This window comes from Trichomonas vaginalis, chromosome IV (genome assembly GCF_026262505.1).
Source record: "Trichomonas vaginalis G3 chromosome IV, whole genome shotgun sequence".
In the NCBI taxonomy this organism is placed as follows: Eukaryota; Parabasalia; order Trichomonadida; family Trichomonadidae; genus Trichomonas; species Trichomonas vaginalis.
In genome coordinates this window covers 10,096,333-10,112,736 of record NC_067206.1, presented here as the reverse complement: position 1 = coordinate 10,112,736, position 16,404 = coordinate 10,096,333, and the positions used below count along the sequence as shown (strand labels likewise).

At 34.3% G+C, this 16,404-nt stretch overlaps 8 protein-coding genes across 8 annotated transcripts, besides 3 other annotated features; 5 read left to right on the top strand and 3 right to left on the bottom strand.

Annotated features, from left to right (window-relative positions):
- Positions 1-16,404: part of a mobile genetic element that runs on past the window's edge.
- TVAGG3_0062860 (repellent protein 1 family) lies at positions 510-980 on the top strand (the record flags this gene model as incomplete). The annotated part of the gene is made up of 1 exon (XM_051221462.1): positions 510-980. One exon carries the CDS (start codon positions 510-512, stop codon positions 978-980), a length of 471 nt encoding a protein of 156 aa, XP_051106448.1.
- On the top strand, positions 1,029-1,265 carry TVAGG3_0062850 (uncharacterized protein; the record flags this gene model as incomplete). Its single annotated transcript, XM_051221461.1, has 1 exon — positions 1,029-1,265. One exon carries the CDS (start codon positions 1,029-1,031, stop codon positions 1,263-1,265), a length of 237 nt encoding a protein of 78 aa, XP_051106447.1.
- Positions 1,458-1,892, bottom strand: TVAGG3_0062840 (uncharacterized protein; the record flags this gene model as incomplete). The annotated part of the gene is made up of 1 exon (XM_051221460.1): positions 1,458-1,892. The coding sequence occupies one exon, from the start codon at positions 1,890-1,892 to the stop codon at positions 1,458-1,460; it is 435 nt and encodes a 144-aa protein (XP_051106446.1).
- Positions 1,893-2,144: a terminal%2Cinverted (terminal inverted repeat of Maverick-2 transposon ID:TVAGG3_0062830).
- Positions 3,844-16,404: part of a mobile genetic element that runs on past the window's edge.
- Positions 5,984-9,673, bottom strand: TVAGG3_0062820 (organellar and viral DNA polymerase type B; the record flags this gene model as incomplete). Its single annotated transcript, XM_051221459.1, has 1 exon — positions 5,984-9,673. The coding sequence occupies one exon, from the start codon at positions 9,671-9,673 to the stop codon at positions 5,984-5,986; it is 3,690 nt and encodes a 1,229-aa protein (XP_051106445.1).
- On the top strand, positions 10,577-11,828 carry TVAGG3_0062810 (keratin-associated protein family; the record flags this gene model as incomplete). The annotated part of the gene is made up of 1 exon (XM_051221458.1): positions 10,577-11,828. A coding segment is annotated over one exon (1,252 nt), but the record flags the coding sequence as incomplete, so codon positions are not given.
- TVAGG3_0062800 (uncharacterized protein) lies at positions 14,696-14,902 on the top strand (the record flags this gene model as incomplete). The annotated part of the gene is made up of 1 exon (XM_051221457.1): positions 14,696-14,902. One exon carries the CDS (start codon positions 14,696-14,698, stop codon positions 14,900-14,902), a length of 207 nt encoding a protein of 68 aa, XP_051106443.1.
- Positions 15,008-15,466, bottom strand: TVAGG3_0062790 (uncharacterized protein; the record flags this gene model as incomplete). The annotated part of the gene is made up of 1 exon (XM_051221456.1): positions 15,008-15,466. A coding segment is annotated over one exon (459 nt), but the record flags the coding sequence as incomplete, so codon positions are not given.
- TVAGG3_0062780 (uncharacterized protein) lies at positions 15,701-16,099 on the top strand (the record flags this gene model as incomplete). The annotated part of the gene is made up of 1 exon (XM_051221455.1): positions 15,701-16,099. The coding sequence occupies one exon, from the start codon at positions 15,701-15,703 to the stop codon at positions 16,097-16,099; it is 399 nt and encodes a 132-aa protein (XP_051106441.1).

The window sequence follows — 16,404 nt, the reverse complement described above, 5'->3', positions numbered from 1 at the left end:
AAAGACAACTATTATGTTAATTTTGAGAACCCTAAGTTTAAATATCTTCAGCTTTCCATGGGAGCTTATGGAAATATGCCTGCAGAACCTGAAAAACCATATGGACCTGTATTTTATGAAATGGTTGCGAGCGCTTGCAATACAAACAATGATATGATTGGATTTAATGAAGATGTTATGAGGTCATTGGTGGATGATGGTAGTGTGGAACATAAATGGGATAGCTATGACAACACACATTTCTTATGTGGTTTTCCAACAGAAGTGGACTTTTGCTTCCAGCAAGGTCAAACATCTACTGCTCCAATAACATACAAATTGTCTGTTAAAGGACCTATTGAACTAGCAAGTGAAAATGTACCAAAACCACTTATTGGATTTATGAGGGATTGTTGCTTTGCCATTCCGGTGCGTGCTAATGGCATCCCCATAATAAGATTAGATGACTATAACTTAGCTGCGGACGACAGTGAGGAATAAAGGATGAACGTTTATTTTAAAGCTTATAAATGAGTTCTTCATCAAGCTCTCGTGAACCTTCACCATCTATGAAACAAACTTTACCAAACGATTATGGAGCACCTATTGAATATTTCTTACGAGCTGCACAATGGCAAAGAGCAGTCTCACCAAGGTTAGGTGTTCCACCAGCTCCTGTCAAAAATAGCATTTGGTCAAGTCCTTATATAAGATATGGTCTCCCACTAGGTTTGCTAGCTACAGCAGGAGCAGTTATGATGTTGAAAAGAAATAAAGCAAATGTTGTAAATAATACTGAAGTAGCTGAAGTTAAACAAACTCCAACACCTTCGCCAAAACCAACGTCAAAACCAACGCCTTCACAAGCAAAACCTTCAATGACTCCTGAACCTATGGAAGTACAAACTCCTGTTCAAAAGTCAACTCCTAAACCGACTCCAACATTTAAACCAGAACCTACTCCTCAAATAAATCGTAAAACTCCTGCGTTTCCTTACTGAAAAAATAACGTTATTTTTATTTAATATTAAAATTTTTATTTGATTGAAATGACAAATAAAGTCACTGAAGCAATGAAACAAAAGTTTTTGGTAGAATACATTAAATCAGGAACTATTCCAGAAGGTTTTTACATTCATACTATGAAGGATGGTAGAGTTCAGTTTAGAAAGATAAAGCAACCATTAGATAGAGAAGGAATTTTGAGAAAGATTAAACTTCATGAGGACAACATTGCTGAACTTAAGAAGAAGTTAGAAGAGTTGGAGAAAGGAAGAGAGTTATAAAGCAATGAATTCAACAGGGTGAAAAAAACAGGTGAAAAAAGAGGTGAGATTTCACCACTTCACCTAAATTTATTTTTGTGCTATGTTTTCATACGCGTGAAGGTAGTAATATCATTTATTTTTAAGTTTATTTTTTTTAAATTATTTTTTATTTTATTTTTATATAAATGACAGAACAAAAATAAAGCATATCTACTCAACAGGAATGAGACCCTTACTGACTATGTATTCGTTTAATGCTTGATGAAAACAATGGTACATATTATCGTATGGGTATACACAATGTCTGTTTCCATCGTCGTCGTATATGTAGAGCTCAAATCCAGTCCAACCTTCTTTTGTACAATATGTAGCTTTATTTAAGTATGCATTTATGTAGATAAGGCAATTTTCTTCATCGCTCCAGAAATAATTTTTGTTCTTTGTTGAAATAGTTTTCGTTCCTCTGCGACCATAAGGAATGTATGCAATGAATTTTGCGTCATATGGGATTGTAATATATTCGGGGTTTCTTTCATCGTCAATGGGTCTGTCTTTGTTAAAATGCATGTTTCTCAGTTTTACTTGAGTTTTGAATAGTTCACGGAAACGTTCTGGGAAAGAGTCATAGTAAATGTAGTCGGACATGTCTTTACAATGAAATAAAAAATTTAAAAAAAAATAAAAATAAGGTTATTTTTATTTAGTGAGGACGGTAGTGAATTCGTTAGTGAGTTCGTTAGTGAAGTCGTTTATGTGTCAGATGGTTTTGTAAATATTAAAGGTTAAGTTGGTGTTATTGTGTTGTAAAATATACGTTACCGGTTCGTAAAGTGTCAAAACCGCTAAGTGTGTACGGAGGCGCGCAGTGCCTCAGTACACGACTTAGGGATACTAACTATTTTAATATCAAAATTCAATAAGGAAAACGAAAAAACAGAATTTTCGAAAAAGTGACACCAACTATTAAAGTTATTTTATTACTAGATTTATTTACAAATTATAAGATAATATCATTAACCGAATATATTTTTAATATAAATAAAAAACTTTTTTATACAAAAAATTACAATCAATCGATAAATATTAAAAACATTTATTCCAAAAAGATTAAGTAATAGGTGGGATCCTGCATATAATATAATTTTATGTCATAAAGCTTACAAATTTTAGATGGACCACAGTGAGAATGTGAGTGGTTAATTTAAAGGTGGTCTGATAAAGACATCGAAGCTTACTCAACACAGCATGAAGCAGTTTCTAATACACAATCTTACTAGTGGTGTTTCGGTCGCCAGCGCTCTCATAGGGGTGCTGATTTCAAAAACCACTACTTCAAATTATTCAACAATATTCAATGCAGCATGAAGCAGTTTCCAATTCAACAATACTCAACACAGCATGAAGCATTCTAATAAATATATACATATATAAATATACATATATAAATATATACATATATAAATATATACATATATAAATATATACATATATAAATATATACATATATAAATATATACATATATAAATAATACATATATAAATATATACATATATAAATATATACATATATAAATATATACATATATAAATATATACATATATAAATATATACATATATAAATATATACATATATAAATATATACATATATAAATATATACATATATAAATATATACATATATAATATATACATATATAAAATATTACATATATAAATATATACATATATAAATATATACATATATAAATAATACATATATAAATATATACATATATAAATATATACATATATAAATATATACATATATAAATATATACATAATATAATATATACATATATAAATATATACATATATAAATATATACATATATAAATATATACATATATAAATATATACATATATAAATATAACATATAAATATATACATATATAAATATATAATATAAAATATATATACATATATAAATATATAATATATAAATATACATATATAAATATATACATATATAAATATATACATATATAAATATATACATATATAAATATATACATATATAAATATATACATATATAAATATATACATATATAAATATATACATATATAAATATATACATATATAATATATACATATATAATATATACATATATAAATATATACATATATAAAAGTACAGTATACATTGTGCGTCGCCTGTAGCCTACAGCTACAGTCACCGACACAATGAAAAAAGTGACAGAAAACTGACACCATACGGGCGCGCATATGTACGCATATATGTGTAAAAATAAACGTTCATATGTAAACTAACCTTTATTCACTAGCAGGGGCTGATAAATCATAATCGTCGAGAAGTACGATAGGTGGTCCCACCTGTTTAATCTGTATGGAGAGGCAAACGTGACGTAAGAAGCATAACACTGGTTTCTCAGTATATTTAATAGACTCTGCTGTTGGCTTAACTGTAAGCTTATATGTAATAGGTGAATTAGATAACTGACCCTGTTGGAATGTATAATCAGTTTCGCAAGGGAATCCACATAGGTAATGACCTAAGTCATTTGACTCGATTCCAAATTGAGGGATGTGGTTGTGATAGACCTCATGACATCATAGTTGAAGCCAACAGTATCGTTATTATTGTTAGTGGCATTTGCCTGCATCTCATAGAAGATTGGATCATTAGATGCTTGAGCCTCAGCGGGTATGTTACCATATGCTCCACAGTTCAATTGAATTTGTTCAAACAATGGATTTTCATAGGTAGTGTTATAATTAGGTGTTTTCTTAAATAGTGTATAAATGGTGTTCACATATAATGGAGTAAATGCTGCCGTGAATGTACAAGGAGTTCCTTCACCTTTAGCCATTGAACCATCCATAGTAATGCAGTCAATTCTTTTGATTGGGAAGTTTAGAGTCTTTGCCGAATATCTTGTCACCAAATCACTATAGATGTTAGGGTCCAAAGAGAATGAGTTACAGTATGTAATCATTTCAAAGAAGTTTGCATTCTTCTTAGTGAACTTAATAAACTTGGTACCAAATGATATCGTACTCTTATCGGCATTCCAAGTTACAGTATCAATAACTTTGATACCTTCATAGATAGGAGTGAAGTGATTAGTGATTGGAATATAGCTTGTAACATTGGCTTGCATGTTCGGTAATGGTAGAATATCCTGATAACTTAATGGTGTCCAAACCATACCAGCAATACTGAACTTAACCTTAAGTTGTAAGTTACCAGCAAACGCTGGAAGGAATCTAATGTTATTAAGTATTAGGAATCTTCTTAGGTCAATCTTGATTGGTATGTGGAACTTTAATGTAGTTGCACCACTAATTGGTTTATTGAACTCAATAATCTGTCCAGAACGAACTGTATCACATCTATTGAAAACATCTTTATGTCTAGCCTTACTAAATACATCAACTTTCTTAATAGCTTCTGTTGTAGATGCAGTAGAAGTAATGTAACCTTCTTCTCTAGCATTATCTTGTGTATAAACACTTTTACCATTAGCGATTAATTGATATGATTCAACAGCATAGAATGAATCAATGTATCCCAACCAAATTGCTGGAAGATGTGCACATGATTTGCCACCAGCATATTTAGTATCAATTGCTTTAATTGCTGTAACATTTGATCCTGTAGGAGCTGTCTCAACAGCTCTTTCTTTATATACTTCACCATCATATTTAGGAACTTTTTCATCAGCTGGTTCAGTTTCTGTTGTAATTATGCACTCACCATCGACATAACCACTAATGAACGTATTATATAAGTCAATCATGTTCTCACCAGGTGGTGATATGTTAAATGTAATATAACCGTTATCAATAGTATTTGTCGGCATAGCTGGCACTTTTGTTGGGACATATCTATGGTTAGTATCTCCAATAGGAACTGCCCCATCAACTTGATCGAAATAATATCTTACTTGTCTGATGGAATCAGCAATACTGTATGTATTGAGGTTATCGTTCAACATCTTTCTCAGCTATAAAAAATTTACAATCTTCTTATTCTTGGGATTATTCGTCTTATTTGTGGCTGAGGTTTAGGAGGTTCTGGTTCAGGCTCTGGTTCATCATCGAAGTGTATTCTTTTCTCTTCCATTGATTGAACATATTCTTGATTCTCTTTAGTTTCCTTCTCACGTTCAATTGGGTCCATGTTTGGTTCATTAACTACACTGTTACGTTCTAATATCTTTGTCATCATCTCTAACAACATTTTATTAGTATATGCTTGTTCTTCTTCTTTCTTCTCATCAACTTTAGGAGCTTCTTGAACAACAGGAGCTGGGGCAGGAGCTGGTGAATTCAATGGTGCCTTTCTCTTTCTAACTTGAACTGAACCATTCTTCATATGACAAACATAATATAATGGATGTTGTATTCCTTTAGCTTCATTCAATATGATTGATTGCTTTTCACTTGGTGAAAGTTTTGACGTCATTTCTATCCTAATAAAATTTTTTACTCCTAACAAAATGACTGAGAATACTTTCGACAGAGAAGCACTCAAGAATGAACTTCGTGAAGAAATACTTAATGAACTCAAACCAAAAGAACAAACACAAGAAGAGAAACCAGCTAAACCAAAGCGTAAACTCACAGAGAAACAATTAGCTGCATTAGCAGCTGGACGCGCAAAGAATCCACGAATGATTGCAAAGAAATTGAGAGAAGAGGAAGAAGCTAAGAAAAATAATAAGTAAGTGTTTAGAACTTTAACTTACGTTCAAAAGATGACTTCGTTGAAATAGTGAAGTCCTTATTTTTGTTGAAGCATGGTTTCGAACCAATGCACAAGTCAAAGGTTATCTCATCACCTTCATAAAGAGATTTGTACAATTCCACGATGCTATATTTTTCCCCAACTTTCTCAGGGAAGAACAAACCTTTCTTCTCGTCATAATGTACTTGTATCGCATCTGGGAACATTTGGTTTGCAGTAAGTGCAATTACGTCCTGTGTGATTCCCTTCATTCGACAGTGGAAAGCAATTTCCTTGAGGTCATTGGTTAATTCGTCGAGGTAAGTCTTCTTTCCAACGAATATAGATCTTTGTGCCTTAGACATATGTCCTGCAGTAATCTCTGCAAAGTCTGAATGAAATTGACCCAGTGCTTTTCCAATGAGTTCTCTGTTATACCTTCTCTTGTATTCTTCTGCTAACTTATCTAAGTCCTTCTCATACAAGTGTAAACTATCTGTATCCTGATAGAACAACTTCAAGCCCAAATCTTCTGCTGTGAAGAATACTTCATTCATGATTCGTTTGGACATAGAAAGGATTGAAACACCTAATGGACAATAGTTAAAGTGACGAACGATAGGTTTAAATGACTTTACACATGAAAGTTCGGAATCGGGGATGAACTCTATTGTCTGTATGTCATTATAGTTCTTAATGATATAGTCAGTGAGCTTATTGTCCTTGATGAAACGAATCTTTTTGTCAATGGGCTTTAATATCGTCTTACCATAGATACTGTTCAAAAGAAGTTTGATGATCTCTTGTATCGGATTACCTTCCTTCTTATACTTAGCACGTAATTCGAAGAGCTTCTTAACTTCATTCCTTATTGTCATGTCCCTTTTTCCATCATAATAGTATCCATCAATGACTTTGCATGAGATCTCTTGGAACTTGATCAGATCTTGAAGCGTAATGTGGTCTACGAACATCTTGCAGCATGTATTGGAACTTCTGGCAACATGTAAGTCAGGGTTGATGTCAGGATTGACGACAATCAATGGGAATGCTGAGTTCTTACCGATCGACAAGATCTCGATCTGACAGTAAAATCCTGAGATGAACTTTTCCTTTGTTGGTTCAGCTTGGTCATCATCAAAGAGATGCTCCAACAAGTATTCACTGCTCTTCATCTCTTCTGTCATAACTTTTGGAATTCCTTCTAAACAGTAAAGTCTAGCAATTGCTGATGGATACAATGATACAGCATCGAAGTCAGTGATGAGTTCTCCTTCATTGTATTGCTTCTTGTTCTCAGCTAGCATGCATCTTCCTCCTTGAATACACTTGGAAATATATTCACGAGGTTTTCCTGCAAGATCAAAGAGATTACCGTTCTTCCAATATACTCTCTTCTCAAAGAGTTTGTTTGAGATAGAACTTATTGAAACATAATCATAAGCATCTATTTCAAACTCAGTCATGAGGTCATTGCGGAACTTAAGAAAGCCATCTCGTAAAATGCGTACATCTTGACCGCAATAGAATGACGAATAAACTTCCATGTCAAAGTGTTCATCATCAATCTTGCAATCTTCAATCTTCTCAATGTTCTCATTAAAAGCTTCAATATCTTTGACATGATTCATGGCATCATCGATGTTACCAACTTTAGTTGTATTAACTAACTCTTCCGTGTAGTAATTATATGGGAAAACTTCTTTTTCACCACTAGTGAGGTGAAACATTTCAGGGAATCTTTCCAACTTAGTTGAGATGATTGCATAAGAGTCTTTGAAGCAGAGAAGTTTTCCTTTGTACTTTCCTTGTATCTGCATCGTTTGTGAACCTTTGATGATTGGAGTTCCTGTAATCTCTTCTAACTGAGACATGAGAAAAGTGACATCGTACGATAAGTTGTGGAAATAAACTAAACTCTTATCTGGTAAAGCTTCGAGGAATTTTGACGCACAGTCACTTCCCCAAATTGATGTATAACCATCATCGTCATCTTCCATGAAACAAATGTTGTATGCTTTGTGAATGTTTCCATCAGTTGATGCTTCGAAGTCAGCAAAGAAAACATGTTCTCTTGGGAACTTCATGTCTTTCTTCGTCTCTGAACTCCAATCTTTCTTCATCCTTGCGCAATAACGCTCATTGTATGTGAGGTCAATCATTTCTTCAAGGTTCTCATTATACATCGTTGTGAAGTATGTGCAAAGTTCTCCTGTTCTAATTGGTTCGAAATAATTGTTAGCAAACAAGAGTTCAATGACTTTTGCAAGTGGTGTAACTAACTTTGAGTTAATTGCATACCTTGTTTCATATCTTCTGTTAACTAACATCTTCTTCTCTAAAGTCCAATCCTTGCACAACTTACAAACATCTTCATAGTTCTTGATGAACATTGAACTTATTGGAAGCTTTTCGTTCAACATGTAGTGGTCATACATTAATAAAAGTTCTACTGTCATCTTTGGTTCTTCATCTGGTTCATAAGTATATGAATGATTTGAATACTTCTCGTTGTATTTGATGACATGGAACCTTATTCCTGTTTCTTTGGCAATAACCTTAATCTTTGACATTGGAAAATCTTTGACACGAATGATTTCCCTCATATGATTAATTGTTGCTTCGTCAACACCAGCTTGAATACAAGCGTAGATGAAACATGAATCTTTCATCATCTTCTTTGCTGTCTCTGCATTAAGTTCGTTGAAGATCTGATACCTCTCTAAGTTAATAGGTAATTTGCATGTCCATGTCCAAAGCTGACCATTACGTGACCTGTTTCTCTTCTTTGAATGGTTTTGTTTGATGATCTTGAGTGCGATCTTTTCTTGACCTGCTGCTCTCATCGTATCTAACATAACTTGTTCTTCAGCTGTGAGTTTATATGGTGTGTACGTTCCTTTTCTCAAAGCAGAAGCATCAACATCTGAATAAGCTGTATAGTCAAAGATCTCGATCTTCCTTAACGAAGGAATACTACAAAGGAAGAAGTCATAGTTTGATTCAAGGACTTTAGATGCTAATTCTTGTACTTCTGCTATTGGAGCTTCATTAAGTAACTGATGAACTAATGATCCCATTGTATTGATGTTCAAATGACGCAAAATGTTTCTCTTCTCATCAAAGTCGTAATAGAATGTCCACTTCTGTTTGAAAAGGTCTATCTGTCCAATGAACTTTGCCATAACTCTTGGAAACATCTTGTTGAAGTAATCTTTTCCTCTTGGACTGTATTGGTCAATGTTAAACATAATGAATCTTTCTCCTGCTTTAGTTATTGGGTCTAACCATTTCTCATCAGGAAGTTTTTGACCATTAATGTTCTTAACAACGTAAAAGGCATTCTGTATTTCTTTGTATGCTAATTCGCTCTCATCAATCTTTGGTGGAGGGTCTGAGTATATTGGTTGCATCTCCATTAACGCTCTATTATGAGATCTCTGATCGTGATCTAAAGCAACTGGGGAATTTGAAGCTGGAACATTCATGATACCATTGTAGTCATCATAGAAGCTCTTAGCATTCTTGAAAATATCTGCTACACTTCCTGTACCTCCTTGATTCTTAATTGCCAGAGCTAATTTATTGGTAATGTCTTTAGCTTTCTTAGGCATTTTGATCCCAAACATATCAAGCATACCTTTCTTATCTTCTGGTGAAAGGTTATTAACTAATCCTTTTATAGCATTGAGCATGTTGGTCTTTTATAACCGATAAAAAAATATACGTTATTTTTTTTAATCGTCATCGTAATCATAATCGTACGAAGATTCTGTATCATCATCACTGACATCATTGGTTTCTCTAACTTCTGGCTTATCTGGTTTAATCTCTATCACCATAAACATTGGTGACAATAATCGAACAGGCTGATCTTGGAAGTCAACTAAGGTAAACGTAACATTAGTTAGTTCCCATGGAAATGCATCTATCCATGGTGAGGATTCCTTACATATAAGTGGTTTACCAGATATCCAGAACTCATTGATGTTATAACATGTAGATCTGTACATGATCTTTCTCGATCATCAACTTGGTCAATATTATTGAACCCAGAGATGACAGACATTGATGAACGAAGGTATAACTGATACCCGAAGTTGAGCATAGGTGGTTTTGGCATTTGTAGATAATAATTATGTACAATAGGTAGTTCTATTCCATATGCACCTAAAATAAGATTTGCTCTATGTGAAGCATCTTTTAAATAGACTTTATGTCCTTTGTCCTGTGACGTAAATATAAGTTGATTCGTAGCACTCAGTGAAACTGTTACATTATGTTGACCTTTTTTCTTGTTATAATAATCAAACTGTTTTGTTACAATCTCTTGTAGTTTTGATACAATAGTATCCATATCAAATGAAAGAGCTGACTTAAATGTACACACCTTTTCTTCTCCATCTTCGTCTAACTGTAAGACAAAATAATCTGTTTCGTCACAAACAATAAAGTTCGCCATAGTACTGACACTTTTTACTCTCATCTTTATCTTACTTGGATGCCCCATGTTAGGATCTGCTTGAAACTGTATTGTCCCGTAGTTATTAGGATCAGTCGATTGTAGATAATACATCATTTTTATATGTAGTAAAAGAATGAGTGTTGTTCCATATGCATATGAATGTTATAAGTCTAGCGTACTTCAATATAAAGAATATACTCTCAGAATTACTGATAATGCTTTAGTCATACATAAAGAAGGTGCTGATGAAGACATTACCATCGGTCCTGGTATATTACCTATCGAGCAACCAGATGGTACAATTGTTGAAACAGACTTAAATCAATACCTTCAAGCGTTACAGAATCGTGTGACAAAAGTAGAGAATAATTACTTAGATGCTCCATTCTTCACAACTGATAGAGATTATATGTTTTCATGTATGGCGAGTAATGGTTTGCAAGAAACTCGTGAGGTAAATATTAATGAAGCATTAGAGACTATAATATATCATGTTAAACGGTTATTATCGATTGACCATGGAGTTCATTTTGACCCAAGGTCTACACTGTTCAATATACCAATGATTGAAAACAGTCAATTAACATTTAAAGAAGATACATTGTATAATGCTTTAAACGCAGCATTTGCTTATATATTAGGTCATGAACAAGTACAAAATAGTGGTATTGCAATATACTTAGATAAAGTTATGTTAAAGAAACCATTGACATTCACAGAAGATGGTCCAAAAGCAACTGGTATTGTTGGTGATGGAACATTATTGACGAAAGAATACTTAGCAAGTCATGTCGGAGAATTTTTCTCCACTAATGATAGCATCAGTACAACACCAGAAGTTATTTTATTGAAGAAACCAATCACATTTGATGTTAAAGGAAAGACAAAAGCAACTGGTATAGCTGGCGATGGAGTTCTTCTGACTAAGGAATACTTGAAGAAAAATATCAATGACTTCGTTGAAATTGTCAAAGATAAAGAATCTGGTCTTAAGTTCAACCCTTTATCATTCATCTTTGCCATAGCAAACGCCGGTGCTACTGCAGCCTCATGGATATCACTCCAGAGTCAAATAAATGCTCTTTGGGCTTTTGTTGAAAGTCAAGAAGGTATAGATACTGTTCTTGACACTCTGGGTAATCTTGGTCCAAATCATAAAGGAGGTTTTGTGGATGGAATAAAAAATTTAGTTGAAAAGACTAAAACAAGTTTCCAGAAGATAACTCATATAGAAAGATTCAGAAATGAAGGTTATATGGAACTTGAGAGTTTTGATGTGACTGGACCTTTGGAACCAATTCCAATGCCACGTGATGCTAATGATGAAGAAGAGAAAGATCCTGGACCAAAAACAATCATTTCTACGTTAAGTACTTTGTACCCTGATTTTGTGACCTTAGTGAAAGTTGCTAATACATCAAGAAAGAACAATAATATTAATATGTCTGGTACTGATGACCTTACTGATTATCTTTATCTCATTCTTGCTGAATTAGCGAAGAAAGTTGAGGAGAACAAAAATAATGGAGGAAGAACTGCACTTAAGATTGCAGACAAAGCTGACAAAAGTTATGTTGACGAAGAGATACGTAAAGTTGCATCTAAAGAATATACTTTATCACAGTCTGTCATACTTAAGACAATCAAAGGTCCAGAGAAAGATATGTACCCAGGTGATGGTACAACAGTTAAAGTTAATGAAAGAGTTTCATTCCCATCTGGTATTGATACAAAAGAAGTATATATTAATGGTGAAAACATCAATACAACATTGTTTCCTTTGAAAAATAATGAGTTCACTGAACCTTTGACAGTTAAATCAATTCGTTCAAGAGAAGACAAACCTGTTATAATCAATAAAATAGGAGCTGATAATGACCAACCAGTTCAAATCAAGAAAATAAGAGCTGATGACATTATCTTGAACTATACTTTAGGTTCAAGTGCTCCACAAGAAGATCCAAGCACTAGCGTAAAAGATACTCTTAACAGTTTAGATAGTAAATGTACGAACATTGAAGGTCATGCCAGAAACTTCGAAGTATATGAACTACCAGCAATGTTAGATAAGAAAGCTGACAAGAACCATGTTCATTATATAAGTTCAGATGAACAGATTATAACGGACTACCACGGATATTTAACACAGGGTGAAAAAGTGAATACGAAAAATGTTAATGAAAGAAGATATAAATTCATTCGTGCTAAAGGTTATGACATACACTGTACTGTACAGTATGACACAGGTATAGCACCACAATCATTTGGTTATAACGCTGAAATTTATGCTTCATACTTCTTTGTTAACGGTGTATTAGTTGAGCCAAGATTTAGGTTGAGAGTTAAGGCAAAAATAACCGTTGAAGATGCTATTAAAAGTAAAGCTGACAAAGATGAACTTGACGCAACGAACAAAGTTTTGAAATCTCATAAACACAATATCTCCGACATAAATTCACTTCAAACTTCTTTAGACAACAAAGCAGACAAAACTTATGTTAATGAACAGATCTCAAAGATCTCTAATGCATCTGTAAACAATGGAATACCTGAAAGCATTACAGTTAGCTTTGGTAATAATGATATGGGTAAAGTTGCAATATTTATAAATTATAACATTGGTCCATCAGAAAAAGGTCCAAGTTACTATACATTGAGTCATGGTAAATCTATTGAACTTGTGTTCCACAAAAAAGATGGAACAAACTTAACTATTCATCCTGGAGATACGTTTGAGTTTTATTTGAACGATGTCACCACAGTAGATTATACTTATAGACCTTCTAACATGTTTGACATGATGTATCCAATTGGTTCTATATTTACATCAATGAGCTCAACAAGCCCGCAAACCCTTTATGGAGGTGTTTGGCAACCGATTGTTGATCAGTTTCTTTACTGTTCTAACTCATCAATGGACTTTGGTGGTTCAAAGACTATCAGAGTTGAAAACCTTCCACCACACTCCCATAGGTTCAGTGCAACAACATCTACTAATGGAGAGCATTCACATTCAATGACAAAAAGAGGTTATACAAATCTTGCAGCAGGTTCTGATAGACAAGGTATGAATAGATATGATATCACAGATGACCCTAGAGATGTTAGTACAGGTATTTTCTGCGGATCTGCAGGAAACCATACTCACACAGTAGCTGGAATCACAGATGCAACAGGAAAAGGTCAAGACTTCTTACCACCATTTATGACTGTATTCGCTTGGTTCAGAGCTGCTTAACTCAAGATCACGATCACAAACTGTTTCTCAGTATGAATGAGTAGCTCTATTTTTACATCATTACTGAAGTATTTCTTTTCTTCATCAATGACAGAAAGAATGTTTTCATCATCTTTTAAAGATCTTACCAAAGTTAGATCTTCATCAGAAAATCTCAAAGAAAGACTCATTTATGCACTAATAAAAATATAGCTAATTATTTTTTTATCTGAACTTTTTATCGGGTATATAAAGATGTCTGAACATCATATAAAGTTCTTTAAGATCCAACAGTTTGTAGATGAAGTGAAGAAGCAAAATAAAACAGCAAAGAGACTACTTATATGCTTACCACAAACATTATGTCAAGGAAAGTATGGTTATAGTGCAAGTCCGATCATGATCTTTGTCGATAAGCAGAAATACACAAATGAAGGTTTAGCTAATTTACTCAAGTTTGAAAAGATAGCTATAAACATTCCTGACCATTTCTCAGCGAGAATAAACCTTGACAAGACTAAAAGTTATTGTTTATATGTAGATCTCACGAAATCAACAAAGAGTAAAGACAAAGAATATAACCCAGTTGAACTTAAGACAATGGGTAAGAACTTACTCAAAGCTGCTATCAAACCTGTCGAAGAGATCGACATTGAGGATGAAGCAGAAGAAATAGATGTAGATCCTGAAGTGTTATAAACGATAAAGTTTATTTTTGGAGGAAGATGGTGTCAGACCATTTGATCTGGCATGCTTGTTCTAGGTAATTGCAGAAACCTGGAAAGATTGTTATTGGTCTGAGTTTCATACCTGGTCTCTCATCTCTCCATTGAAGCAAGTAAATTTACATGAAGAGTTCGTCTGGATTCTCAGGCTTTGGTACACACTGATCGAAGATCTGTATGACCTCTTCATGACCGTACTCCCTCTGGTCAGACATGAGTGTTCTGAAGAACTTTTGCATCTTCGGACCAGGTTTAGCATCTATGCAACGAGTGGGTCTCATTGACATTTTTGTCACTTTTATTTGGTCGAATGGAAGGATTCGAGTTCATGCCACTTGACAGCAAAGAAGGTGCAGAAGAGGTTGTTGTTGCTGCATTCTATGCGAGCTCACACGTTGACGCATTCCGAACTTACCAGGATGACCTCGAAAAAGAAGGTCGAAAGCTTGGAAAGATCCAAATGTTGCTTGAGTTCTTCCGTGGAAACCTTGCACAGAAGTATGAGAAGAAAGAATAAACAACTAATTATTACTGAGCTTAGCTCATAAATGTAAGTTTTTACTCTGATCAGATCTTAGATCTCGTCGGGACAAGCGGAAAGGATAAAGTCCATGAGCTGGACTTTTGTCTTAGTGAGCGGTACTGCGGTCATGAGTAGTTCGCGCTTGTTTGAGCCACTTGGAACGCGACCCTTCCAATTCCTCATAGATCTCAAGGCAGAGATCGTGAAGAACTCAAGGACAAAGAGTCTTTGAGACTTGGTAAGGAATCCCTCATCATCTCTTTCATCCTGGAGGGTCTTTGTGGATGCAGTGGACTTGATCTCGTCTTCCTCGATCGGATCATTCTCATAATCTTCATCACCCTTCTTCCTAAACGTCATCTGCTCTCTCTTGTAGTCGTTCCTGAGAGCATTGAGTCCAGCTTCAAGATCTTGTGAGTTCTTTGCAGGTTTATTGAAAGTTTTCTTTTCCTGCATTTGCTGTATAAGCTGGGTTTGCTGTTGCATCATCTGCATCATCATTGCCATCATATCTAGTGTTGGTGATGCTGGAGCTGGTGTTGTACCATCTTGGGACATTCGGTCGTCGGTTATGTCTTTACAAAAGACTGCTTTACAAAAGACAGCTTTACAAAAGACAGCTTTACAAAAGACAGCTTTACAAAAGACTGCTTTACAAAAGACAGCTTTACAAAAGACGTCTTGACAAAAGACAGCTTTACAAAAGACTGCTTTACAAAAGCATTTTCTCACAAAATTGAATACTTTTGCTTTACAAAAGACGTCTTGACAAAAGATTGCTTTACAAAAGCCATGACTGATCTTCATCCAATTTGTTTAATCGAACTTAATGAAGTAATTTCTGCATATCTCCTGCATGTATTTGGAAACGAGAGGATAAGACAACTCACCAAGGTTTCCAGACGCCAGATCCAAAGACTTGAATCAACTGCAGGAGTAATCCTAAGCTTTGAAGAAGGATTAACCAATAAGAAAGATGTCATTGACTCCAAGCGTGAAAGCCTTGCTGCTTTCTTACGCAAACACCCATGGGTCGATGTTGATCTCCAAACTCCTTACCAAGGACTCGTTGAAACCTTCACGACCTACAGACAGCTCCTTGACAGACCTGAGCAGAACCTTCTGGTCGAACGTGATGGCACATTAAGCCCTACAGACGAGTCAATCCAGAGAGAAGAAGCTCAAGAGTAAAAATCTGACATTTATACTTTACATGACATTTTTTCATGAGTGTTCACGTTAAGATCAATGATGAAAACATGACTTCATGGGAAGATATCATTGATGACATAGAGAATGACCTTGATGAAAACATGATGGGAGCTCAAACGTCAGTTAAGGTCAAACTTGGTGAAGTTCAAGAAAAGATCTCCGAGATCAATGCAAAAATATCTGCTCTTACAGAGGTTGACGTTTATTACAGAAGCTTGGAGAGAACTTTAAGCAAACTTGAACGTCAGAACCAAAGTCTCATAGTTGTGCTCCAGAAACTCAGT